At 41.4% G+C, this 24,676-nt stretch overlaps 2 protein-coding genes across 3 annotated transcripts; one reads left to right on the top strand and one right to left on the bottom strand.

Annotated features, from left to right (window-relative positions):
- Positions 1–226: 226 nt before the first annotated feature.
- nup58 (nucleoporin 58) lies at positions 227–13,120 on the bottom strand. 2 transcript variants are annotated; one of them, XM_053412380.1, is made up of 14 exons: positions 12,665–13,120; positions 12,081–12,277; positions 11,499–11,531; positions 11,134–11,409; positions 10,724–10,886; positions 10,528–10,593; positions 10,126–10,300; positions 9,403–9,482; positions 9,126–9,244; positions 8,759–8,841; positions 8,307–8,508; positions 3,103–3,186; positions 2,352–2,450; positions 227–1,918 (listed from the first exon to the last, which is right to left on the bottom strand). In XM_053412380.1, the coding sequence occupies exons 1-14, from the start codon at positions 12,742–12,744 to the stop codon at positions 1,749–1,751; spliced, it is 1,827 nt and encodes a 608-aa protein (XP_053268355.1). In that variant the 5' UTR covers positions 12,745–13,120; the 3' UTR covers positions 227–1,748. The 2 variants fall into 2 exon arrangements, with proteins under 2 accessions (XP_053268355.1, XP_053268356.1); XM_053412381.1 differs by lacking the exon at positions 2,352–2,450.
- Positions 13,121–13,856: 736 nt separating this feature from the next.
- On the top strand, positions 13,857–23,771 carry mtmr6 (myotubularin related protein 6). The gene is made up of 15 exons (XM_053412847.1): positions 13,857–14,097; positions 16,928–17,059; positions 17,703–17,865; positions 18,000–18,157; positions 18,854–18,982; positions 19,486–19,620; positions 19,794–19,926; positions 20,011–20,120; positions 20,250–20,375; positions 21,067–21,116; positions 21,355–21,448; positions 21,559–21,665; positions 22,330–22,464; positions 22,588–22,714; positions 23,151–23,771. Exons 1-15 carry the CDS (start codon positions 14,074–14,076, stop codon positions 23,505–23,507), a joined length of 1,980 nt encoding a protein of 659 aa, XP_053268822.1. The 5' UTR covers positions 13,857–14,073; the 3' UTR covers positions 23,508–23,771.
- Positions 23,772–24,676: the final 905 nt, after the last annotated feature.

Raw genomic sequence — 24,676 nt, 5'->3', positions numbered from 1 at the left:
CAGAGTCCAGGTCTGTCTAAGGTTTCTTGCTCTAACTTGAATCAAGATCATATTATAATTTGTCTCTATATAAACAAGAATCAACTGAATTTGACTTTTACAAATTGTTGAGCTGGAATAGACACTCTGTAACTATCCATTGAGTTTATGAAACATACTCTACTAGTTGTCTAAGAGGTTTCTTTGTGCAAGGCTGTGTAAATTAAGTAGATGCAGGCAACGTTGACATAGTTCATTATCTGTTATAATGAGTCTTTATTGTCAAATTAAAGTTAAACCGTTTGCGAACCCAGAGACACACATTTGGACAAACACATTGACATTCTGCGTCTAAACCATTTATAGAACTGATGGCGTAAACAGGCAAGACGTCATATTGAAGATTTTATTATTAAACAGCTTCTTGAAAATACAGGTTTACATAGACTGGGATTAGAACAACTACCAGTATTTGGTATCAGAAAAGACTTGGACAGTTTAAAAAAAATCTGATTAACCGCCACACAACCACAACAGAAGTCGAGCAACTATGATGGACACACATGCACATTCACTGTCAGGTCACATACACCGGCAAGTGCAAGCTTGTTCTAGCATGTCTATAAACGTAGTCGCTTGGGTAGAATCTGCTCGTGAGAATCCCTTTTAGATTCAGCTGACTTAACATCTTCCGGGAGCCGTGTAACACAAACATCGCAGTTTCCTCTCCCGACTTCTTACAGTGGTACACAGGGAAAACAGAATGTGTCTCAAAAGTAATTAAACAATTATAAGGATGGAGTCTAGAGAAAAACAAACAACACAGGTTATGTGGACTAGATCCCGAGGTGGTAGCCCCCCCCCCCCCCTTTTTTTTTTTTACCCCATCTCCAATGTCTCTTTCTCAACCTGGTACAAAAATAAAACTGTGCTTCCCCCAAAAACCCACCCTGGACTTTCTCATGTGGCTTAAAAAACTATCGGGAATCAGATAACCCCCACTGACCCCAGCTCTGCTGTTCTCAACCAATACCCTATGACCTTCTTCTCCTCACACCTTATCTTAACCTTCCTTGGACAAGACTTGGGTTCAGTCGTCATTTGAAAGGCATTTCAGTGTAGGTTTCCAGTTGACAGAATGTTTTCGCACTGTGCCTCTCGAAGCGCAAAAAGCTTATCCATCCTTGTATAATGTTGAGAATAAAGCAATTCCTCACAGAGCTGATAGGACGTGTATTTGACCCAACTCTGTCCGCGGCTGGCAACCCAAAAAGCATAGCAGCGTTCCAGATCATTAAGTTTTGAGGTGATCCAACTCTGCAACTCATATTTACATTCATGGAGTCGCTATTCTTAACCTTTCCAAAGACATCTACCGCATTGACCCAGAGTAAATGAATATAAAGGCCCAAGGAACTGACAAAAAACTGAGAGGACATGTAAATATTGGCAACCATATTTACATGTATGGATACTGAAATTTGGAATAATACTCAATTAAATCTAATCAATGTAGAACAGTGGGCCATACATAACAGTGTGAGAACGAAAGATGACACAAGCTGGTCAATGTGATTTTATGATCCTGTGTTGCTGTTCGCTGCTATGTTCAATCAAGTTCCTGATGATTTCATCAGATTTACATTTTCTTTGACTGCTGTTTCTATGAGGACTATTGTATGATTGTATGCTTTTTGGGAGACCAGGCTTTACCCTGTGCAAACCCCAAGCTGGTCAGTTGCAGGGCTTCTCTCTGTCTTCCCCTGCTCCTATCTCTTGCCTCTTTTATTACCAGCAGGGGGCTTCTTGAGCTGGAGAAGCGGCCCTCCTGTGCCGAAGCCTGCGGCTGGTGGGTTCGACACGCCGAAGGTCAGGCCGGCCGAGGGGTTGAGGCCGGGGTTACTGAAGTTGAAGCCTGAGGTGCTGCTGCTGCCAAAGCCTAGGAAAGCAGAGACACACATCAGAGGACAGATACAATGTAAGATAAGTTAAAACAATGGAGCAAGCAAATGATAATAAAGAATACCCAGGGTGCTACAGAGATTCTAGTACTTTTGCTAAGTTGTGAACAGATTTTGTCCATCTGGTGTAAAAACCCCCCATCCTAAACTGTCATCTAGAAAACTGCCAGCACACTCAAAGGATGGCGTTGCTGGCTTCTCACAGCAGAAAAACTATAAATAGTACAGTGGTAGTACATTGTTTTGAAGCTGAGGATTAATTTAGTTTATATAGGAAGCATGTCCAATTTCTTCTAAGTGACATATGCTTAGAGAAATATAACAACTTAGGAGGTAGACTAGTGAAGTCTGTTCCGACTGTCATTTCTGGGGGTCTGGGTATGAAGGGGGGTAGATACAGTATGTATGTACCTGCACTCAGACTGCCTCCTGTGGGCTTACTGGTGGAGGAGAAGGCAAAAGAAGAACCCCCAGTCCCCACCCCACCAAATCCTGGCCCACCACCAAAACCTGTGGGGAAAAGTAACACGGGTGTAAGTCGTGTGGGCCTGATACACCGGAAACTAACACAAGCAGCAGCGCCTCAGAGGGGGAACACAGGCAGGTTTTAGCACACACGTACGCAAAAACAAATGCCACAGCCTGATCAATAACAGCACCATTCACACAGCCTGGCTTCTGAGAGAGACACTGTAGTTTGACCCACAGAGCACTGCATGGCAAAGCAAAGGACGGAGGGTGAGGGGGAAAAACAGGGTTTTCATACCAGCCACAAGAGAACACACCAACTATTGTGTGCGTTCAGACCACTTGTTCCCACACTGTCAAGTGGATTTGCCAGATGTTTGAGTAGCGTATACACACATTTGTTTTAGAATAACTCGACAGGTTTTTATTCAGCCAAATGTATGTTCCACCAAATGAGTCACATGTGAATGTAAACAGTGACATGTGGCATGTTTTTTTTTTGTTTTCTTGTGGTGTGAACGCACTTTGCTACCATTGATTGTAACACACAATCACGCACAAACACACACACGTTACAAAAGAACACAAAGGCTCTATCAATAATACCTGTCTGACATTGGATAGTAGGGTGTGTAAGGAAAGGGCAAAGTTAAAGGGAACATTCATTAAAAAAAATAAATAACTGAGGTAATACCTCCAAGGGTAGAAGAGCCCAAGCTACTGCCCACTGCCGAGGCAAAGGGGTTTCCAAACCCTGCCCCCAAGGGTGCCGTGGTCCCTAAGGCACGGAGAGAGAGCATATCCTTTACTCCTCTGAATGTGTTGTGTGTGAGGTCAATTGTGTTCCTCCTCTCCTCTGACACAAAATATTTGGCAGGAACGATCACCATGGCAAAAAAAAACAAATTTCGTAACTTGATTTACTGTCTCTTGAAACGGACTTATTTTTTCACATTGTAAAAATGCTTACCTCTATATAAAAAAAATTAAGGAATCCAAATCAAACAGGGTTTTAAGAATAGGTTTACCTCAAAGAAACTATTTGCAGTAGATATAAAACATTTAGCCACCATGCCATGGTTGTGTTTGCTAAGCAAATACTCTGTAATCCCATATATGCATCATTACCACAGTATATCTGCAAAAAAATCACGCAATGCACAATGCTTTCACGAATATATGCCCTTTAGAAATATTGTTTTAGACTACTATCCCTGGTATTGCAGTGCAGTTAGTATTGCTGCCAGACTGTGGAAATAAAAAGTTGCTGCTAGTTCTTTCACTCAGAAACTTGTCTTTTTCCTCTCTGCAATTACTTTTTCTTTTTGTACAATCAAATGTCCAATTAGTCTGCATTCTTACATCAACTTGAGTCGAAAAAGAAACAAGGACAAACGTTTCTTTGTTTAAAAATGGATTTATTGTCAATTTAATATGCAAGTCCACTTACATTAAAACACAAACAAACAGTTTTGAACAGGATTGATTGTTAATTGCTAACTGCTACTGCATTAGACAAGTTTCAAAAAATTTTAGAATTTCTGAGAGTGAATGAACTAGCATACACCGAGAAGAAAAAAATCACACAACTGTTGAATATAGTTTGAAAAGGCACACCATATTATATATTAACTATACTGCATCAACAGGCATTGGTTATATAGGTTCAAACACATTCATCTACAAGTAAAAGCACTCAAGAGTTAGATAAGAACTGTGGATTTGGCATCTGTACCTGCCTCTCTGTGAAATCATCAAAATAAATTATTGATATGTTAGTTTGCCTGTGGAGGTTAATATGGGCCATTCGTCCGACAGGATCACACCAACCTTTGTGGTTTGTGTTTGTTTAAATATTTTCAGTGTATTCATAGACATTCTTTGAGGTATAAAAAATGACAGAGACAACACCTTGGATAAATGCGGACATGCTTACAGGCTGCAAATACATAGATTAAGTCTGACGTAGGTGAGGTGAATGTTTAATGAAGTAGTGTTGTCTTAAGGTCAACATCAATTAAGGTGTAGCTTGGCACACAACACATCACAAGAGACTGACCCACTTCCCCACCCCAACAATGAAAACCTGTAACGGTAGTCGTAGCTCCACATGTAGAAAAACCACTGCAAAAAAGGCATAATGTAAGCATACGATCGTAATAAAAGGAAAGAAACATTCCAAACAGTAACAGCCAACCATTCAAAAGACCAGACCGTCTGGATCTTAAAGATCATGAGCCCATTTTGGTGAACTGCTCTGCTGAAGCTCAACACACACACTAAAAAAAGAAGAAAAATACCCTACAAGCCATTAATGATTCTCTGGTTTCAGAATAACTCACGTTTAGTTGAGCACTGTAGGCAAATTGTGGCGCCAATACTCAAGAAAGTAATAAAATCACATTGTAATTCCTTCATTTACCAAAAAAAGGAGATAAATGGGATCCCCCCTGCTGTTGTAATGGCATTCGAGAAAATATAACAGTCAGCATTTGAATACTGTACATGTTACTGAGAGAGATTGAGAGGATATCTAAAATGACCTTAAAGGCCCAACCAGCTTTGACAGACCAATAACTATATCATATAAATCATTACTATTATCGTTGTAGTGTCAAGTATGAATGTAGAGATTTGGAAGACAATACTTTAACGTCCACGCTAAACCACGAAAGTAAACGTTACTGGGCAACTCTGCAATTCAGCTAACAGACATCCAGCTCAGTCGGAAACTATTTCTCAATCCCACATAACTTGTTTAACAGAGGACTGGAATGTCCAAAGCAGGTGTTTTATCAGGAGAGTATCGCCACGTGAGTTGCAGCAATATAGGAATTCATATTTGAACTGAAGGAGGGTGCATTGTGATCCAGCAGAGGGCGCTCACTATCAGCATGACAGGTTACATGCGCTCTTGATCTCTTGATTAGTAGAGTAAGGCAGTTATGTTGCATTGTTTTGTTACGGAAATGGAGGACGCTAGCAAGCAGAGCCCTAGAGAGAAATTAACAAATGTTGATGAACCACATTTCTCTGTCCTCGCTCCTGTGTGCCAAAAGCTCTCATCAGAATAATCTTTCGACATCAAACAGTGCGACAATAATGAGATAATCTGACCACAACCCGGTCTGTTTCATTTGGCACCAATGGATCTCACTGGCACAGACGGACCAGTGTGAGCAGCAAACATCTCTCTCTAAAAACTACCAGACTACCTCAGCTCAACTACAAACACTTCAATCTCGCCAAAGTCCGTACAAAGAACCTCAACCTTGGATAAATACCTGAAATTACACCTTGTGAACAGCACTTTAAGCCTTTTCAGTGAACTTATTTGAAATATAAAACGAACCAGCCCCGGTTACACTTGACAGTAGCCCTTATGTGAAACAGCTTAAATCAAGTTACAATGGACAAGCAAACCAACACAATGGTGAGATAATACAGATTCTTCATTTTGTACATGAAGCCTAAATGATCAACTTCTGATCTTTGTTCACAACACTTGATTATATAAAAAAAAATTGTGTATCCAGTGATAAAGAAATGGGCTAATCTTTAAATGTTGTCAGTCTCACTTCCACAAGATTAGGTATGTGTGCAGGAATGGATGAACATTTCTTTAAATTTTCATTTCAGGCAATTAAATAGTTTCTGTCCTGAGTCTTTTGGCACCTTTCAGCTTATGTCTGATGAGAGACAGACTTCAAACAAGCTTTTGGCTGCACAATCATCCACCGCGCTGACAAATACAACAGTCACACGAGAAAAACAGCTTGAAGTAAAGCTGCGTGGTTAGTGTTTTATGTGCTTTGATACTTGCCACTCTGCCGTTCGAAGTATAAGCTACAGAAATTTACAAAAATAAACTAGAAATAAATAGGTAATAAATACTGAAGAGACTAAGACATCCACTTGTGATCAGTACAGATGTGCCGTTACCAGCATTGGAAATGCCTCCGACATGGCAGAAAAATCTATATATACTATCCGATACCATCTCCTTAAAGTAGATTATTTTTGCCCAGATAATACTGCAATTTGCTCTCCTTGGAAATCCGAAATTTTTACTTGGCATCAGCTCTAAAAGGTGTCATTATCCAGGTATCAAAATCAGTATCAGAGATAAAAAAAAGGCATCGGAATATCTCTAGTGATCATTCTTTTATCAGTCAAATATTAGAGAATAAAACACTCTTTGGCAATAGGGATGGTAACTTATGCTAAATATTGACAGTGAATCTGGATCTTCTTTGTGAAGAGCCTTGTGTGTGCGATCTATGGTTAAGCAATGGATGTAAAGAATATTCCCATTCCTACTCAGCACCTGATTATATCACCAAAATGCTAATTCAGAATGGCGTCTGAATGCCCTGCTACGTGATCAAATGTATTTTTCTGTGGGGAAAACCTGTTTTTGCTTCTGAGCAAATTTTCTGAGTATTGTCAAAAGAATGGAGAAATTAGCAGTTTTAGCAAAAATTATTAAACTATGCTGCCTTTGTAACCTGAACCAATTACAATATTGCTTTCAAAGTTTTACCACACATCATTCAAAGTTTACCAAAAAAACAACATCAGAAACATGCTAATATATGGAGTCGCTTCAAAGTGGGTGCCCTGATATGCCAGTGAAATGGCATTCAAATCAAAGCCTACAAAAAAGGCTGAAAATGTGTTCAGCACATCAATGATGTGGGCAACAACCATCATGGACACTACTTTACTTAACCAAGTCATTTGTTAAATGTTTAGGTAAAAGTGTATTTGTGTACCACTGCGTGCTGATGTGGCGGAAACTATAAGGTCATAACATTAGTGTGTAGGGCTCATCTACATACTCTGGGGGATTGAACCCATCCCCAAACAAACCTGTAAAACACAGGAGGCAGCGATTCATACTGCTCAGTCGTCGTCTTTATGCTTATGCTGGATATTAATACTGCGTTGAATAAACTATTCATATAGATTTTATTTGAGCCTGGACCCATATGGTAAGAACAAGAGAAGCTTGAGCTTCTATGAAAGGTGGCATCACAATCTTTATATTAGCTCTGTATTAGAAGCATGTTTGAGAATCAGTGAGGAAAACTGATGCCACTTGGCAACAATCAATCGGAGACTCCTTACTTAAGAGCCACATTACAATAAATTGATCATTTAAACATTAACTGATCACCCGACATTCTTTTTCAAAGAAACTGTCCAATTCAACTACATAACTTCCTTCACTGATTCGGCTCATTTAAAACAAAACGGACACATCTCGACTCAATGAGATACAGAAGATCTAATAAATAACTTAGATTCAAGTTAATACAATAGAGATAGTTGGACTTTCTCTTGTACTGTTTAATTTCTTCAATAATTTCAGCCTCATATCTCACATCCTATTAGAGAGTGCACGGAGACAAAGGGAAGAAACCGGTGAAGGGATTGGCTGTATTATCAGGGTATGTATGACATTCGTTGTCTGTATGTTCAGGTTTCATACCAACACTGCCAGACACTGGTATTGAATTCACATTGTGGCCATCTATAAAATGTCAATGTGTTACTGTAAGGCGCACTACACAGACAGGCCTAACAGTCAGAGACAATATGGTAAGGCAGCACAAGGGTTTCCTGTCGGAGTTTAACGACAGATTTATCTCATCTCTACGTTTCTCCCTCTTTTCTTTCACTGGAGAAAGTACAGACGCTATCTTTGTACCAGCTAAGGCTTTTTTATTTTTAATTTCCTGTTATCATGTGTCTGTGCCCTTCTGACTTTTTTTGTTCCCAAAATCATCTGTCCTCTCAAATAATTGTTTTTTTCCCCTCCTCTCGCTCCTTCATACTTCATACTTCTATACAAGGTGAAGCTGAGAACTTTCTAGAACTTGAAGGCAGTCAGACCTGTAGTTGGCTGCTGTTGCTGGGTCAACGTGGCTGCCATCGCAACTGCTGCGGCGTTGGGCACACTGGAGAATGGCGCGGGCCCGGTTGTGACTCGCGGTGTGCTCTGCCACTTCCTGTTGGAGGCCCGTTTGGACTCGAAGACGTCTGTGGAGTCTTCCAGGAAGGCCCGGCGGAAGGAGAGGTACTGATGCTTCAAGATCTACAATGTGAAATATGACAGAGGATAAAAGAAAAAAGTGAGTTACACAACATTATACTACCATGACACTGGGTTTGGAATCTGGACAATTTAACAGAATTTTTTACAAGATAATCACATTTTACTCAACTTAAAGCTGATGAACATGAACGCCTTTGCATTCTGCGTCAGTAAACTAATTTTAAAACTATTACAAAATCCGAACAATTTTTAAAACAATCTCAGACAAAGCTGGGTGTAAAGAACTGACCTTGACATTTTCATGAACTGACTGGAGCTGGGCGGCCTGAGCAACAAATGTCTGGTACAACTTCTGCATGGCCAAGGTCAAGTCTGGAAAGGAAATATCCCAAAATATCATTATCTGTGACTACATTAGTTTTTTGAATTAAAAAAGGTAGTGGAAAAAAAGAGCAAGAAATAATGAATGGCAATGTAGTTCGATCTGAGTTTAACTTGGAAATTAAACATAACTTAACATTAAAGAAAATGCAAATGTCCTCTCATCCCTCTTTTCCCTTTTGTTATGAGACTTAATTGCAGCACCTAATGTTGCATGCCATTCAACCCTCCTAGGCTGGTCTGAATCCAGGTCACCTTGAGAAAACCCTGCTTACCCTGAGGGGTGATGTGGGAGCCACTGCTCTGTGTCGTCAGGTGGTTTTCTAGCTCCTCTATCTGCTGGCGGTACTGTTGCAACTGCACCTCGAACTGTTCAACCAGACTGCGGAAATAACTACACACAGACAAAATTTGAATTAACGCAGAAGATCAAATTTGGTCAAATCCAAAAGTTTTCCTTCAAAACAGAGTTAAACGTGAAAAGATTTGGATACATAAATCCATCTGATTGTACTATTCCTCAACCCCTTTTGATTCGCTTTGTTTACTTACTCAGAAGGTGCAGTATTTTCATGTTGAAGTCCAGGGGGAGTCTTTTGTGTCCGCAGTGCTATGTCAGCATTTTTCAGCTCCTTAAGAAGAAAGGAAAAGAGCAAATGATAACATTTCTGTAATGATGGACTCTGTATAACCTCAGGATTTATTCTAGATCCCTTTCTACATTTCAGGTCATGGTGTGAAAACAGCACAATTGACCACCTAAACAATTATAGCTCTCTCAAAGAATTAGATCTTTCTGTAGCTATAACCTTTAGGGAAATATCACATATATCCACTATGGTGTAGAACTGGAGCAAATTCAGTGAATTCTATTTGTACTTTGAATGAAAACATCTAACGACATGTAGACACAGTTTAACATAGAGATCAAGTATTGTGTTAGGGCAGAAAAAGCTTGGTGACGTAATCTGGGTTTCTGCAGGTTTCAATTAGTAAAATGTAAGACTTTTTGAGTGTAACGTTGACCCATGACAAGTACAGATGAAGAAATATCAGAGTCCTCCAATTATTTACATTTCCTCATAATTTAAGATAAGTTGAAGTAGCCTAACCTTCCCTCACATGCTCTGCAGAGTATACACTTGATATTTTACAAGCACAGAGCTGCTAAAGTAAACCACTGTCACGACCACCAACACCTCACATGGAATTTAATTGTGTGGGAAACACTGACATCTCCCACTTAGATTTGAGTGTGACATGTACGGTTTGTACCTGCGCCGTCTCCAGCTTCAACTTGTCGATGGCCAGAGCTTGGCGCTGCAGACCACTGGCGTTGACAGAGAGAAGCTGTTTGAGACTCTTGATGTCATCCTGGACTTTCGAGAGGCCCTTAGATGACATCCTGCTGATGTCCTCCTGAACCTGTTTTTGCTCTTTCACAAATTTTCTATAGAAAGAAATATAAAGACCATTAGAAAATACTAAGACAACAGAAAACCTATTTTCCATTTATACATCACCAGGGCACTACCAGCAAATGTTTATAATTTATCAAATGTGAATGATGGGTTTTGCAAATCCATGTGCCAGCACTTGGAAAAACACATGGGTACAGGAAGAAGTCATCAACCATGTCTGCATTGAAGCAATAAATGCACACGCAGCAACACTTACTGGAAATTGTCCACATCCTGACAAATGACTGGGGGCAAATTTTCATCTTTTAGAGCTTTACTGTCCCTGAGGGAGAGAGGAAATGTTTTTCAGGATAGAAAGCCATTAAATGCGTCTCAGAAAAAACAAACAGCTGGTAACATTTTTTTATACTACTGTACAGTCGATCAAGCATTTCCATTATAATAATGCTTACTGTGCGTTGGCTCCAGACGATGAGTCACTTTTATTCTCTGATGAAGTGCTGAAGTCGACTCCTCCCAGGCCAAGGCTGGGGGCAGGGGCCACTGATACAGCTGTGGAGGTTGCTAATAGAGAACCTAACGTCAAGCTGCCTCCTCCAAGTGTCTGTCCCAAACCTACAAAACCAAGCAAACACCTTATATTAAAGACAGACTTCAATAAAGACAGTTGAGATATTATCAAAACCACTGCAGCTACATGTCCTCATAGTTCTATGTTAAGGTCCCAAAAAACTTTTCTTGGCTGCATTCATAAAACTACAAAAACATTTAAGGATGAGCTTCTGTATGAAAATTATCTTTGCAGAAAACTTTCATTTAAATTATATGCATTTTCTCGTTTTGCCAGCTTTCTGCATCTCACCCATAGAGCCTGTGTTGGAGAAGAGCCCCCCGCCCAGTGATGGGCCTGTTAAGGCTGCAGTGGTGGTTGTTGTGGCTGCACCAAGACCGAGGGTGAAGGCTGTGGCTGCAGGCTGCTGCGGAGCCATGGATGTCAGGACTGACCCAAACGTTAAACCTGCCCCAGCAGGAGCTGACGAGGGGGCGGAGGCGGTGAGTGAGAATGGTGTTGCTGAGGCGGTGGGTTTGTTGAAAGCTAGGCTAAAGCCTGCGGGGGCAACAGAGGTGGCTGGAGCACCTAGGAGAATTGTAGAGGTACAAATTAAGTATAACTTAGTTAACTTTCAAATTTCCTAATGCTCAAACATCTCAAAAACACAAACATACCTAATGTAAGGCCTGTGTTGGGTGCAGCAGTGCCTGAAGGGGAACAAGAACACATTATGAGATAAGGCTGCAGGTGCCATAGTACAAGGAATCTTTTCAAGGATTATGTTGCTGATGATGTCTTTGACCCTGTTCAGACTCAGTATTTTCATCCATCCTGATTGATCTGGGGTCGGCGCTAAGTAAAGGTCTGAACAGAGGCAAATGTGTCCTCAATGTGTCAATGTGACCGCATTCAGAGTTGGTCTAAAACCTCCACTCAAAATATAATAAAAAACTAGATTTGAACCTGTGGATTTGGATAATCGCTGCAACCCATGTTACTATTCATTGATTTTTTGGAGGCCATAAACAAAACAGCTCCTTCGTTGTAGACCTGTGTGCTGCACATACATACATTCATTCATTCATTCAGCCCCTCCTGACTCCGCGATTTCTCCCACAACACTCAAACATCATCAAACGTATCCAAATTATCAGATTGAATTGGTTTGGTCTTCGGGAAGACAAACGACAGGTCTGATTATTTGAACACAGTGAGATCTGATCCCAAGCGGTGGCAGGAAATGTCTATTTTCATACCAGGTGCGAACTGGGCCTGTGGGATGGTGTTAGTTTGGGCAGGCGTGTTGAACGACAGCCCTCCTGCGGGTTTCTGAGCGAAGAGGCTGCCGCCCAGGCCCTGGGATTGGGTGGTGTTGGCTGTGGCGGCCTGGGGAGCTGTCGCTGCGCCGAGAGCGCTCCCGAAGGAGAAGCCACCGGTGCTGGCTGCAGGTGCACTGGACGGGAGGAAAGACAGGGAACTTATTTACAGGGTATCAGAATAAAACATAGGAGGGAGGAATCATCTATCATTGGATTGATGACACAAAGAGAAATACAATTTATTGACAAACCACTTTAGTGATGGAGCTTGTAAATTAACACCGCATGCGGATTTGAGCTTAAGAGACATTTGGGAACTCAAAACAGTTGATTTGAAGAGCACCTACTGTTTACTAAATGCATTGTAATAGAAATAGAACAAACTAAATGAGAATCGGTGACGTGTTATTCAACAAAACGTCACGCAACTTCTAGAGAAACAAGACTTCACATACAAACACCGGTTTGGTCCGGCTCTGGGCAGAGCTAGCTAAGTATGCTAACTGACAATATGTCATCACCTGGTCACTGCTCCGAAGGCGAACCCCCCGCCCGCGGTGGCTGGCGCGAGGGTCCCCGATGCAAAGTTGAAGCCGGACATTGTTTATTTCACATTAATCACCGAGCAGCTTATCTGGATTTCAGCCTTTAGCCGATGATGATCCAGCATCACAGCTAGCACGCTAGTTAGCCATGAGTGACACCGGCGTGAGAGAGACGAATCTGCGGTTTAATCTAGACTCGGAACATCAAAACAGGAACACGGAGGGGTTTTAAACTGAAGTCCGCTTTGTTTCCGCTCTTCTTTTCTCCTGCTTTAGTTCTGTTTATGTGCCAAACGTCACAGTTCGAATCCTCGCGTGCTGCTTCTTTTCCTATTGCCCGCCTGGTGGTATTTCCCTCAGTGCTGTTGCATTTCGGGTAATCTTTCCTCCGACTACATTACCCGTCGTCCATATCGCTTGTTTCCGCGTCGCGTGATTTACATCCGATCTGCGGTACTTCCGGATGTTCACAGCAATTTACTCACGATAGAGGCACACAAATTGCTTCCGGTACTACTTTCAAATTAAAATTTATAAAATTTGTGACATACGAAAATTTGGTAAATACATGTATTGGAGTAATTTCAAGATTGGTATTGTTGTTAAGTCAGAATTTCTATGTCGTTAGTTTTTGTACTTTTTGTGATCACTGTTTAAAAAAGGTATATATTTACACTCCATATGCTGCTGATTATCTTTTTTGTGTTTTTCAAAACAATTATTATATCTTTATTATAAACGTTCAAACTGAACTAAATGTTTTCTATAAATACTTGATTGCGATGTGTTTTCTTTTAATAATAATATAAAGAATAAACTTAATTTATATTGGCCTTTTCACAGTGACAAGGTGCTTTACAAGTAAAAAAGATGAATAAATTCAATCAGCAATAATAAACTATTTCTTTTATTGTCAGTTATTATTTAATCATATCCTACTTTATGCAAGACTGGATACAAAACTAAATAGGGCCCGAGGCAACACATGCATTATTTCTTATTTACTCAAGTACCTTAACACTTACATATTGTGAAATGTACTTTTATTTAATCAAGCCAATGCAAGGTTAATAATATTTACTTATACAAAACGGTTTATGTATTTGCAACCTTCTTTTCTAAGTCATCTAAATACACGAACTTTTATTTTTGAAACCCCACACCGCACGCGCTGACGTGAGCACCAGGACCTTTACGCGGATGGAGGAGTGACAATAATTGACAAAATAAACACAGAACCGTGTGTCTGCGAAAAAGTCCGGGAGGTATCGCGCTGCAACTTCAGCCGCCGCGATCCCAAATGAACGACTCTGCACCGGAGGTTGTCGCCTGAAGCTCTCGGTGTCTCTGCCGCTGTCGTTGTTTCTCACTCGGGGGGGAAAGAAATGGAGCACATCCGGACGCCGAAGGTAGCTAACGTCTCCAGCTAATCGCGAATGGACGGGATTACAGTCAGCTGCTCGGCCTTGTCTGCTTAATGCGGGGAGGGAGGATGTTTGCGCTGTGTGTCGTGTCGGTGACGTTCGCCTGATATCACTGCTCAGACGACATGTGTGTCTGTGAATGTGTGTGTGTGTGTGTGTTAGCCTGGTAGCTAGCAGGTGTCGCCAGCAGCTCAGACGTGACGTGCATGGATGAGCTGTTTGTTTTCCCTCTGCAGCGCTTCCTGTTAATCAGTCAGTGTCTCCAGAGTGAGGAAACACCAACGGGCTGCATGCAAGCTTAATGTCACATTCATTTTACTATCTGTTGTTATCCTAGACATAATCAAAACAACCAGGGGCTATGTTTCTTCTTCTTCTTCTTCTTCTTCTTCTTCTTCTCCTTCTTCTTCTTCTCCTTCTCACCCTCCTCCTCCTCCTTCTCTCAGTTACTGACAGATCACAAACAATTTAGGGTGCAAACTGATTATTCACCCTTTTTTCGACTGGCTCAGCCAAATCACATGAGCTCTGCATCACTTCCTGAACTCCAAAGTGAGGCCAAACAAGCTCCTGAGCAAACAGGAGGCCTTGCTGAGCATCCCCAGAGAAGTCCTCGATCCAACGTTGAAGCCGGACATTCTTATTTCAAGAGGCGCCAGCAGCTTATTTGGACTTCACCCACCTAGCCTTGAGTGGGCATCTTAAAATTACGCTTAATCGCATATTCAATTTATAAAAATCCAACATTAAATCTTTAAAGTTGAATGTATTGAAGAGCACAACAGTTTATGTGCTGTTCACCGAATTAGAGATGTGGCCCATACCATTTCTTGTGCTTCCCAATACGTCCCTTGACTTTGCAAAACGGCTGATAACGAGTAGAGTTTGAAAATGCTCCCAATCGTCGCGAAAACGCCCACAATGCAACTCTCTTCATCTCCATTTATAAAGAAAATCTTATGTAATGACCACGTATTTTGTCAAATATAGGACAACAACAATTTCTTCAGCATAAATACATTTCTCCCTTATTACTTCAGATGCCTGGACTTTGCGTATTGGCTAATACTAAGTACCGATCCGTTACGAGTACATTTACAAAATATTAACTTGTGTGACATATGTTAACAGCTGTTTGCCAGTGACCCTGTGTGGAAGTGATGATTGTTTTATGACCTGGCTCAGGTCAAACCCTTTTAATCAAATACAATCAGAGAAAGAATGACGTAGAACTTCTTATGTTATGGAGTTTTACAGTTTAACTGCAAGAGAACACAAATGGATAAATCGAGGAATTCACAATAATAACTAATTACAATTCCTTTTTTTAAACCTTTAAAAAAGCAGTTCCAAATGAGTTTGATGGTTCACTGACTCGGAATAGACAGAATGATATCGCTTTATTTCCCATTCCTCACCCGGATGTCTGTTCTTGCTCTATATGAAACTTCACCGTGCGAGTATGATCTGTGTGGAACTGACACGGCAAAGATTGCCAGAATCAGACCCAGTAAAGCTGGATTGTAGATCAGTTAAAAAGAGTTGGAAGTCATTAAAAAACAGTGTTCATCTCCAATGTTCAGCAAGAAAAATTCAGACTTTTGTGTATCTGTCACAGTGGCCTCTCCTCTGGTTCCGAAATCATGGGATCATGGGTAATATGGGTTTCTCTGCAGGAAAACCAATTTATCGCTCAAAACACATAGATCAATATTATTAATCACCACATGTGACTGCAGAGGGAGCTGTTGCTTTAAAAAAAAAAAGAGATTCACATAATGAACAGACATATTGTCCCTCTGATTCAGTCAACCTCGCTCGTCAGCTTCCTGCTGAGAAGAGCCCGCTCAAGCATTTCATCATATCTAAGAGGAACCGGGAAATGGAAACCAAGGAGAGGATGCATGTCTCAACAACTGAACTCTCCCTGTGATGAATCATGCTATGGGACAGTTTGCAGCCTCAGCTACAAACAGTTCAAATCCCTCCGCCCAATGTTTTTTCAGAGTGAGGGTTACTTTTAACAACCAGTATACTTTCATCAATGAGAGAACTTGTTCTGATGCCTTTGAGAGGCAAAAACGGACTGCACATGTCCATGAAGAGTATTTTCCAACAGTTTCTCAGAGTATATTTCATGTTGGGATCTTGTAAAGGCCTAAGATATTTATCTAGGAGTTGAGTTCGACACAGAGGCTTTCCTAGCTCTTCAGCCCACGACCCCAACAACAGAGCCACAGACTTGCCAATTATCCCAGAGGGCTGATGATAATTGGAACGCTTTCTCTTTAAATGTAACTTGTGTGTTTTAACTTTTAAAACAATTATGGCTAAAGTATGATGTTCAAAACTAACGGACCTGTAATTTGTCTGCCTTTTTAAGGAAATTACAAATGGGTTTTCTGACAACCAGGAAATATAAAACCTTTTGTTCATCACATTTACTGCACCACAACCCTCTTCCTGTGTCAAACGTTTAATAAATGTTTGAGCTGATGGGTCGAGGTAATGGATGAGGGGACATTCTGAATAACCAGTAGTTGGACCGGTTAAGATAATAGCAACAGGTTTATTTGTTTTGGCTGCGGCACTACTCAGTGATCACAATCAGCCTTTGTATTGCTTGTCACAAAATTAGTTTCCACTGTAATTATAATCAGACTGGCAGCTAATACAGAGGAGCAGGTCCTGCGACAAGTTGAAACCAGTGCCAAGTGCCACCCCATTCATTTTGTAACTGGTGTCATTACTGTTAGCAAGATCCTTTTGTCACTGGGTGTCGCTAATTGTTAATGATTTGCGGCTGTTCTTGCAGGTGGAGCATGTGCGGCTGTTGGAGCGTTTCAGCAACAAATCCACGAGCGGCACCCTGTACCTCACAGCTACACATCTCATCTTCGTGGAGAGCAGCTCTAACAACCCAACCTCGGCCGGACAGGAGATCTGGGTGAGGAGATCTCAACATATTATTTGTGCAAACCCACATTAGCAGGATTTCTGCTGTGTAATGTTACCAGTAGTTTCCCAGAAACTTGCATCTTTTTTTTTACCCACTTTAATCTGTTTCTGATCTCATGAAAGACACTGTGTATAACACTGACATACATGCAAGTCTGTGTCGGTGTGTTGGGCAAACAGGTGGAAGTATGCAACATTGTCTGTGGTAAGAGCAAGTTGGGTAGAGGTTCAAACCTCATTATACAGTAGCAAGATGCCTTGGGAAGCTTCTGTGCGTGCATGGGAAGTTAGTGTGTGTTTATCACATCCACCTGACAGAGGATTACTGTTCTTGCCCCATGAGAGCTGGGTTATCCATGACTGACTGCAACATGTCAAAAGGGCATCCTGATTTGCTGGTGATCACCACTTTTGAATGGCACAATGGCAAAACACTGGCAGTTGTGATTGAATTAGAAGAGCTTTAAGATTATTGGGAATAGTGATAATAGCGCTTGCATTTCTACTAATCTTCTGCTATAATTGTCTAGTAATTTATGCTTTTTTTTTTAAGAGTAATCCAGTCAAATAATTGGAGGCAGATCCGCAATCCACTGAAAATAATTTACTCTCTCTCTCTATCTTCCCTGTAGATTTTGCATCACCATATAGCCTCTGTGGAGAAGCTGTCCCTCACCACCACAGGCTGCCCTCTGGTCATCCAGTGTCGTAACTTCAGATTGGTGCATTTCGTGATACAGAGAGAGCGAGACTGCCACGATGTCTACAGCTCGCTCCTGCGTCTTCTACGGCCTGGTGCGTGTCAGTGTGTCTGTCTGTGCTCCAATGTTTGTTGCTGTCCTCGCCCCATCCTGTCTTATAATGTTTAATATGTCAACACACTACATTATAAAGGCACTAATCTTGTGGTTGTTTTCTCCTCCACACAGTTTCCTATCCGGAGCTCTACGCTTTCTCCTACAACCCAAAACAGAATGACCAACAGAGAGAAGAGGGATGGCAGCTCATCGACCTGAGGGCAGAGTATGAGAGGATGGGTGTCCCCTGTGACCAGTGGCAGCTCACCGACGTCAACAGAGACTACAAGGTGGGCAGTCGGCTATAAGTTGTAAACCATCAGGTTATTAGTAATAGGTTAAGTAATAATGAACATTTTATTAGCTTTAGCAAGAAAAAATTAAGGAATTATTGACTTTCTTCATCCCCACAGGGAAATTCAGTTTTCTTTCGCAATCGGTTTTAGCAGCAGTGACTGAGACCCCGTTTAGACCTGGAATCCATCGTGACTGATCGGATCCACAAGTGGTTAGCGCTAAGAGTTTCTCAGCATGAAATGTTGCCTGTAATTTAAGGGGGTTCGGTCTACACTCTTGGAAATCACTTCATCTTTGCCGCTTTAAAATCAGTGCTTGCCAGTATCGGCAGCATTTCTGATGCTGGTAGTCTGTAATCAGCTGGGGTAGAATTGCAACCCACCCAAATACATAAATAGAGCAGGGAAGTGAGATCCAATCCCATGCAGTCATATGAGATGCAGGTTGAGTGTTTTAACAGACGATCTCGGCGCTGTCCACTTGTGATCAGATCAGACAGTAACCCACATCCTTCCTATTCAGAACAAACAGATCCACACCATAGTGGAGGTCAGTGAAAGGACATACATAAGTAGGAACTAACAAAGTAAGAGTGACAAAGCTGACCAACCAGGAGACGTCGCTTAACATCTCTTTGTGTCCCTTTGTGTGATTGTATTTGTGATGTTTTTTATGTCTGGTTATTCCAGGTATGTGAGACGTATCCACGAGACCTGTATGTTCCCATCGCAGCCAGTAAGCCTATCATTGTGGGGAGTTCCAAGTTCAGAAGCAAAGGACGCTTTCCTGTACTCACATACTTCTACCAGGAGAAAAAGGTATGTTATATCTGCCATATTTTTTATTATATGTTTGCTTGTTGTCGTAGTTTAGAGAGAATGTTAAAACTGCTGCTAAGGGTGTAGCAAGTAGGGTATAATTTTGCTGCATGAATGTTGGAGGGTCATGACCAAAATTAATTTTAATCTCTGTTTGAAACTGATGGAAATTCAGGGAAAGTTTTCTTAATCACTGTGGTTTTACAAAGACTGAGTACAAGCACAGCCTTTGTACTGTACCTCAAAATGGCAAAGTGGTAGTTATCGATTATCCTTTAATGATCGGAAAGCTCAAACACGACAAAAACAGTAGCTGTTAAGTTGCTGTAGACGTTTGGATTCCTTTTCAATTTAGTCAACACAAGCTCAAGTCGTTAAATTATAGACGATACATAAAGGGAAGTAATGAATGTGATCAAATGATCAGCGTTGGCTTATAATTTAGCTGCAGTATTTTGTACAATCCCCGGTTCTGATCGGTATCGACTTGTTCAAACTGACAGGCAGCAGTGTGTCGATGCAGCCAGCCTCTCTCTGGCTTCAGTGCGCGATGCTTGGAGGACGAGAGCCTGCTGCAGGTCATCAGCAAAGCCAACCACAACAGCCGATTCGTCTACGTCATGGATACTAGGCCGAAGGTAAGGTGTTGACAGCCAAACAAAGACCCCCGGAATAACGTGTCCAAGGTTCTTAAAACCGCATCATGGTTTGTTGTTGTTCGGTCTGTATAAGTATGAACAAATTAATATCTGTTCACAGGAGTCTTGCGATTTATTATTTTATTTTTTTAACTGTTCTTTCTGTCCTGCAGTTGAATGCGCTCGCTAACCGAGCAGCGGGTAAAGGCTACGAGAACGAAGACAACTACTCCAACATCCGCTTCCAGTTTGTTGGCATCGAAAACATCCATGTCATGAGAACCAGTCTGCAGAAACTGATAGAAGGTTGAACACGTTACCAAACAGACAAAGTGCAAATAAAAGGGTAAATGGTTAATCTGACAGTTCCTTTCTGTTTGTGCCTCTCAGTGATTGGGAATCGCTCTCTCTCCATGAGTGACTACTTGGTTGGCTTGGAAAGTTGCGGCTGGCTGCGGCACATCAAGGCCATTGTAGACGCCGCCATTTTTCTTACCAAGGTAACTTTCACCGGCCCATTTTCACTTGTCCATCATGGTAATTTACAGCCACAGATTGCTCCCTGTTCCTTTTTAAATGAAAAATCGCCATCAGAATATTTAACTGTCTGTCTTCACTGTTGATCCCAGGCGGTGACGGTGGAAGGAGCCAGTATTTTGGTCCATTGTTCAGACGGGTGGGACAGAACAGCCCAAGTCTGCTCTTTGGGAGCATTGCTCATGGACCCTTACTACCGTACCATCAAGGGCTTCATGGTACAACACACACACACACATTTCATTTCATGAAAATAAAAAACAGCCCTAATTTGTTATTTATTATTCATGACATTATACTGAAACGATCATCTTAACTCTGATCAATCACTTTGTCGGGGGAGGACACACATAAAAATCAATGCCCCCCTGCCCCTCCTGAGTAATAGCTAATTGCTTTTTAAGTTTTGACATTGCCCAAATTTTAACCTATTAATTGACCAGATTTGGCTTTATGAGAAATCATTGTATGGTATTTTTATATGCATTTTTTTTAGCGCCCGTGCCCTTCGTAGCACTCATCTGTCATGTACAATGAGCAGAGGAGAAATCAGTATACGGGGAGGGGCCCGTAACCCAACCCTGATCAAACATCAGTTGATGTTTTATCAGGGTGGGGTCATCATGGCTTTATTCACAAAACAAAGACCCTGGAATCTGCTCAGATGCTCTCAAGCTTCATGAGACCATGAATTTTAAGTCCCCGAGCAATACACGTAAAACCCTAACTCACAGCTGATCTTTAAGATGAACACATCTGTTAATCCAATCTTCTAAATACATGTCTGCTCATCCATTAATCATTACTCAAATGCAGAATTTCCATTACAAACCACAGAGCGTAATTTAAATGTCCGCTAGATGTTTATTTTTTGCGTCATACTTGATCTTCCTTTGCGTTTGTTTGCAGGTACTGATAGAGAAAGACTGGATCTCCTTTGGTCACAAGTTTGCAGACAGGTGAGCTTTGAACTGGTTCACCGTAGAGATTTAGTCAGTCTTCAGATCTAGAGCAAACTCCAGCAGGATTATAATCATAGTTACTCCATTTTATTTTCATTAGATATTCCACTAATCTTGCTTCTCGCTTCCCAATCACTTGCCTCTTCTCCGGGAAGACTGCTCAAAACTGCTAATACTCAAAATAGTAATAGTTCTATATAGTCCTTATATTTATTGATTATTATTGCTATTGTAGGTGCGATCAGTTGGATGGCGATCCAAAGGAGGTTTCTCCGATCTTCACTCAGTTCCTTGAATGTGTCTGGCAGCTAATGGAACAGGTCCCACAGGTTTGTGCTTTGAATGAGGTGTATTGTATTGTAAGGCTTATGTGCTTAATGCATCATTAAGTACAATGCATGTACTTTATGTAACATGTTTGTACAACATATGTACTCAGGCATTCGAGTTTAGCGAGTGGTTCCTGCTGCAGATCCATGAACACGTCCATTCCTGTCAATATGGAAACTTCCTTGGAAACAATCAGCGGCAGAGGGAGGAGCTGCAGTGAGTCAGACACGCACACATTTGTGTCAAGGTTTTGTTTCATGCGTTGATTGGTTATTTCACACGCAACAACATAATCTACAATTATAAAAGGGCGAGAATATTTACGATCTTAAAGTGAAGATCTACAGACTGATCCAGGACCAGGCTCTACACAGATACTCCTAGTTGAAGGGGTGCAGGCAAACATAAGCAGAAAAAAAGTTGATCTGGGTCCAACCTACAAAACAAACCTCCGTTCAAACATGTCAAAGAAATCAAACCCTAACCCACCAACCTCAACTTTGTATATCAAATATTCTCTGCTTATTTAAAGAATGGTCTCATTGTCCTATGTCAGTAGCATCCTCATTCCGCAAACAAACATTCTTCCTGGTATTGTTGGTTGATTGAAGGTGTGACAGATGATATTTCCACATTCCAATCTCTAACCACGTCATCTAATCTGGTGCATGTAATCAGGCTATCAAAAAAGATTAATGTAACAAACTATGGTTTTAAATCCACATAAGGGAGTTTTGATGAGAAAAGTCTTTATATTCACTCATGTATACACTTTCTGTGTTTGATCTCATATTTAACCTCAGTTTTATGGATCTAAACATTCACTTTGTTTGATGGTGTTCAAATGGCTTGTTTGTCTTTTAAATGTTTTGTGCTCAAGGCTCAGGGAGCGGACGCACTCGCTGTGGGCCTTTCTAATGAGCGAAAAACAGAACTACTTGAATCCGTTCTACAGCCCTGCATACTCTGAGCTGCACCCTGTGCTGGAGCCTTCGACCCTGCCTTACCATTTCAAGTCAGTGCGGCCTTCCTCACCTTCCCGGCTGTTACATATGAATAGTCCTGCACTTTGATTGTCCCCTGGCATCCTATGAATAGAGTCTTATCTATATGTTTTGTGTGCGCCTGCATTTCCAAGGTTCTGGAGGAACATGTACCACCAGTTCGATCGCTCCATGCACCCCCGTCAGTCTATCCTCAAAACCATTCTGACTCTGAGGGAGAACAGTCGCAAAGCCGAGAGCACAATGCAAGCACTGGAGAGCGTGAGTTCACAAAAAATGTTGTTCTCTGAAGCCCATATTCAGATTTTATCATTTTGCGTGATCACTGTTGATAAATAGGCGACTGTTTATACCTCCGGCAGGGCAGTCCCCTTATAAAGCCAAAGTTAAATTCACTAGGTCCACTTATTTGGATCTGCACCAAATTTCTGAGACATTTAGATGTTGTCCTGAGATAGAATAATTACACCCACATGATCTTAGTTACCACACATCATGTTTACTTTCCAGAAGTATTTTTAGTTCAGGTTCATTCGAATGAAAACCCATTTGCATTACCATCACAACATTTATATTTAATTTTGAAATTTTTTAAATATTTAACTGTTAATTTTTAATTGAAATATGCTGTAATATTCAAAGAGTGTGTTGTTTTACTCACATGGATTTGTTTTCCTACTCCTCTGTCTCTCTTCAGAGGCTTCAACAGCTCGGCGTGACCCCAGTCGCGACCTCTGAGCCCCCCGTGGCTCCCCCCACCAGGGACCAGCAATCCAACTCCCTCCCTCCGCGTCCAGACTCCCTCATCCTGGGGGCACCCATCAACCACAAAGAGGTGCAGCGGCGGGCCGAGGAGGACGAGCAGGAGGAGGAAGAGGTGGGCGAGGAGGCCACGGAGAGCACCAACACAGAGCGGACTGTTGAGGGCAGCAGTGGCAACGATAGCAGGAAGCACAGCTATGGGGAGCTGGAAGGGACATTCAACAGCGAGCTGTCCAAGGAAGAGCCGGCCGTAGTCAGTCTGGAGTTTGGTGTGGCACGCATGACCTGCTGAGAGCGAACGGGGGGCTGCTGTGGGATACTGAGGGACAGGCGTGGCTTGGCGAAAGTGTGTGCATGTCATGGGGAAGCTGTTGGCGTCCTGAATGGTCCAAGTGAATGAAGTCTTACGTCTTTGTAGTCTAAATCTCTATGGAAAGCCTCAACATTGTCACATATTGCACCTATTGGAAAAAAGGCTTCTTTTTTTTTTATTAATGTTTAAAAGCACTATGAGGAGGAAATGAATAGAGAGGAGAATAAATTCATCTGAAAAATGGTGCGTCTTCTAGTTTGTTTTTATAATCAAAATTATATTCCTATCAACATGTCACAATTCGCAAGATGAAAATACACACAGACACGTTTTTGGCACCAGAAATATTTCATTTCATTTCATCCCAAAGGCTTGAGTCCAAACTAATCTGGATGTTGCTCGTGACCTGAGCTCATCTGGCTCAGATTGGACAAACAATTTAAAATAATCTAGTAAATTATGCTGAACCAAAATTGTGTCTCCACTGCTGTATCTGCATCTGGCTCAACTGCAGTTTGATTTGTGTTTTAAGTCGTCAGCTGCCATTTCACTTAATTGACAGTAAATCTTTTACGATGGACCAGGGTCTAGCTGTCATCTGTCGCTCTCATTGATCATTTAATCCTATTTTACCTATCGCATTGATCAGATAATCTCTCTTCCTAACGCGCATTGATCCAAAAATCTTATCGGTCACCGTCTCTGCCATGTCGGTGATTTATGCTTTATGGCAGCTGACCGTGACCGGGGGGGGGGGGCACTGTCTCATACCCACACACACACACACACACACACACACACAGCAGACAAGGCCTTAGGTCATGAGTTGGCTTGTCAAATAAAAGACATGTTTTGCTGGACTGTTTTTAAGTTCTCCGATACGTTTTTGACAGCTCAGCAATAACCCCACACAGCAAATATATCACACTCAGTGTATCTGCATAAACTATAATCTAATAGGGTATTATCTAATATAATATATAGTTTTTGTCTCGGAGCAATACATCATTGGAACATGTATTGCCCAGGGGATGTAGCATGTGAATTTGGGCCAAAAATTCGTATTAATTTTTCAGCTAAAACGTATTTTGGCTTAAATTTGTTGTTACAGTAATTCTGTGTTAATTCCAGACTACGGTTGTAAATTT

This window comes from Pleuronectes platessa, chromosome 20 (genome assembly GCF_947347685.1).
Source record: "Pleuronectes platessa chromosome 20, fPlePla1.1, whole genome shotgun sequence".
In the NCBI taxonomy this organism is placed as follows: Eukaryota; Metazoa; Chordata; class Actinopteri; order Pleuronectiformes; family Pleuronectidae; genus Pleuronectes; species Pleuronectes platessa.
This window is presented reverse-complemented; position numbering and strand designations above follow the sequence as displayed.

Coding starts and splice junctions, on each gene's coding strand:
- nup58 (XM_053412380.1), bottom strand. CDS start 12,744: ATGTCCGGCTTCAACTTTGCATCGGGGACCCTCGCGCCAGCCACCGCG. Junction 11,532..12,080: donor ACAGGCCCAGTTCGCACCTG/GTATGAAAATAG, acceptor GTTCCCCTTCAG/GCACTGCTGCACCCAACACA. Junction 9,245..9,402: donor GAAAATACTGCACCTTCTGA/GTAAGTAAACAA, acceptor GTCTGTGTGTAG/TTATTTCCGCAGTCTGGTTG.
- mtmr6 (XM_053412847.1), top strand. CDS start 14,074: ATGGAGCACATCCGGACGCCGAAG. Junction 20,376..21,066: donor GTACCATCAAGGGCTTCATG/GTACAACACACA, acceptor GTTTGTTTGCAG/GTACTGATAGAGAAAGACTG. Junction 21,449..21,558: donor TAATGGAACAGGTCCCACAG/GTTTGTGCTTTG, acceptor ATATGTACTCAG/GCATTCGAGTTTAGCGAGTG.